Here is a 1,905-nt window from a genome sequence, read left to right as displayed (position 1 = left end):
AAAGACCGTAAGTATTTATGGTAATCGAATTAACCTGAAACAATTTGTATTGCATCGGTCAAGTCCAATACGTAATGTTCCTTCAGCAATATTATTTTATATTAATTTTATGTTTCTTTTCTTTAACTTTTCGGTTTGTCGTTAATTTGATATCTCTGCTAACTTCGACGGCATATAAAGAGGGTAAGTATTTCCGATAATCGAATTATTCTGAAACCAGTTATCTCGCATTTATTATACGCATATATACGCTCATGAATATTTATTTATAAATTTCTTTTTTATATATTTTTATCTCCCGGCTGATCGTTAACTTGACGTTTCTGGTAACTGCAACTGCATGTAAAGGCTGTAAGTATTTGTAGTAATTGGATTACTTTGAAACAAATTTTCTTGTGTCAGTCAACACGAACCCATAAAGTCGCATCAGGAAATATACACATATATTTATACATTTTTTATTTTATTTCTCGGATGATCGTTAATTTGATATTTCTGTCAACTTTTACTGCATATACAGGTTGTAAGTATTTCTGATAATTGAACTACTTTGTAACAATTCGTCTTGTATTAGTGCTGATACACATATAAACTTGCTTTGCGAATATACATATTTAGAAAAATTCGTTTCCCCTATTTTATCTTTCTTTTCATGTTTAATGTGATATTTCTGCTAATTTCGACTGCATACAAAGATCCGCGTAAGTATTTATGGTAATCGAATACTGTAAAACATATTATGTTTAGTTAGACAAACGCATAAAGTTCCTTTAAGCGTAATTTTATATGTAAACTCGGTTTATTTTTTTATTATGCTACTTCTTGTAATAATTGAAAACTATCATGTTCTTTTCCACAAGCAGTTTGTTCAGAGCGTGAGAACAGTAATTTGGGTGATACTGACGGGCATTATACCACACACAATGGAACCGCCACTAACGGTATGTACTCTTGTTAATTCCAGTTTAAAAACATAAATAATTTAATCAAAAAATTTAGATTCTTGTATTAAACCCGCACCGGAGGGGGCTAATTATTATTTCAAATGGAACCACGGAAAACTATCAGGTATATAACGCACTTGCTCTGATTGAACCATGTTGCAAAAAATTTATACCTTATAATGTTTGTAGGTGGGCTGGAACATCCAACGTACGAAACACATACAATAAGTAAGTATGCGCGCAATTTTTATTTTAAAGATCTTATCTGCTATAGTGACTGCACTTCAAAACAATTTCATAACATTCGCCAACATGTATAGATGATGTTGAGTGTTTTGAAAGCGTAATTGTTAACAACGATGGCTACTATCTGTGGGTTCCTCGTAATTCTGACAAAAAAGGTATGTATTTGTGTGAATTGAACCTTAATGCGAAAAACTCACATCTGCGAAATGTGTAGATAAGTGCGTGAGTCCATCCGGAGATTATGTGTGGTATCATGGAGATTTACCAAAGGGTAAGTAATCACACTAATCATAATTTCATTGAAAGATAAAAACTTATATCAGTTAATAAACACAAAAACAAATTAATGAAAATATGGCCCCCCTAATGCCAAATCCCCTGGGTACGTATTCGTGATGATGGTATTTAAAATTAAAAACTTTGTGTTTTCTGACAAATATAAATTTTGTCTATCCAGAAAACAACATTACCCTGTCGTCCATACTTGGTATGTAATCCCTTTGTGCTTTATTCCAAAAAGCTTATGTCTTCTGTGGCATCAAATATAGGTTTGACACCGCCACCGCACAAGGAATATACAGAGCCTCCGGAACCTGTAACCGTGTCTCCCCAACGAGGTATATACAAATTGTGTTTTATGTCCGTATTTGTTCTACCACTTATCTATGCCTTCTTACATGGTAACACTGTGGATTACACAAATTAGAAGCGGGAC

General features: G+C 33.1%; 1 protein-coding gene across 1 annotated transcript; it reads left to right on the top strand.

Annotated features, from left to right (window-relative positions):
* The first annotated feature begins 449 nt into the window (after positions 1 to 449).
* Positions 450 to 1,469, top strand: LOC119644405. Its single transcript, XM_038043951.1, has 7 exons — positions 450 to 523; positions 696 to 701; positions 864 to 941; positions 1,000 to 1,068; positions 1,134 to 1,172; positions 1,265 to 1,345; positions 1,405 to 1,469. The coding sequence occupies exons 1-7, from the start codon at positions 475 to 477 to the stop codon at positions 1,467 to 1,469; spliced, it is 387 nt and encodes a 128-aa protein (XP_037899879.1). The 5' UTR covers positions 450 to 474.
* The last annotated feature ends 436 nt before the right edge of the window (positions 1,470 to 1,905 follow it).

Source organism: Glossina fuscipes, unplaced genomic scaffold, assembly GCF_014805625.2.
Source record: "Glossina fuscipes isolate IAEA_lab_2018 unplaced genomic scaffold, Yale_Gfus_2 116012, whole genome shotgun sequence".
Taxonomy (NCBI): Eukaryota; Metazoa; Arthropoda; class Insecta; order Diptera; family Glossinidae; genus Glossina; species Glossina fuscipes.
Note: the sequence above shows the minus strand (reverse complement) of the source record. Positions and strands in the feature narration are given on the sequence as shown.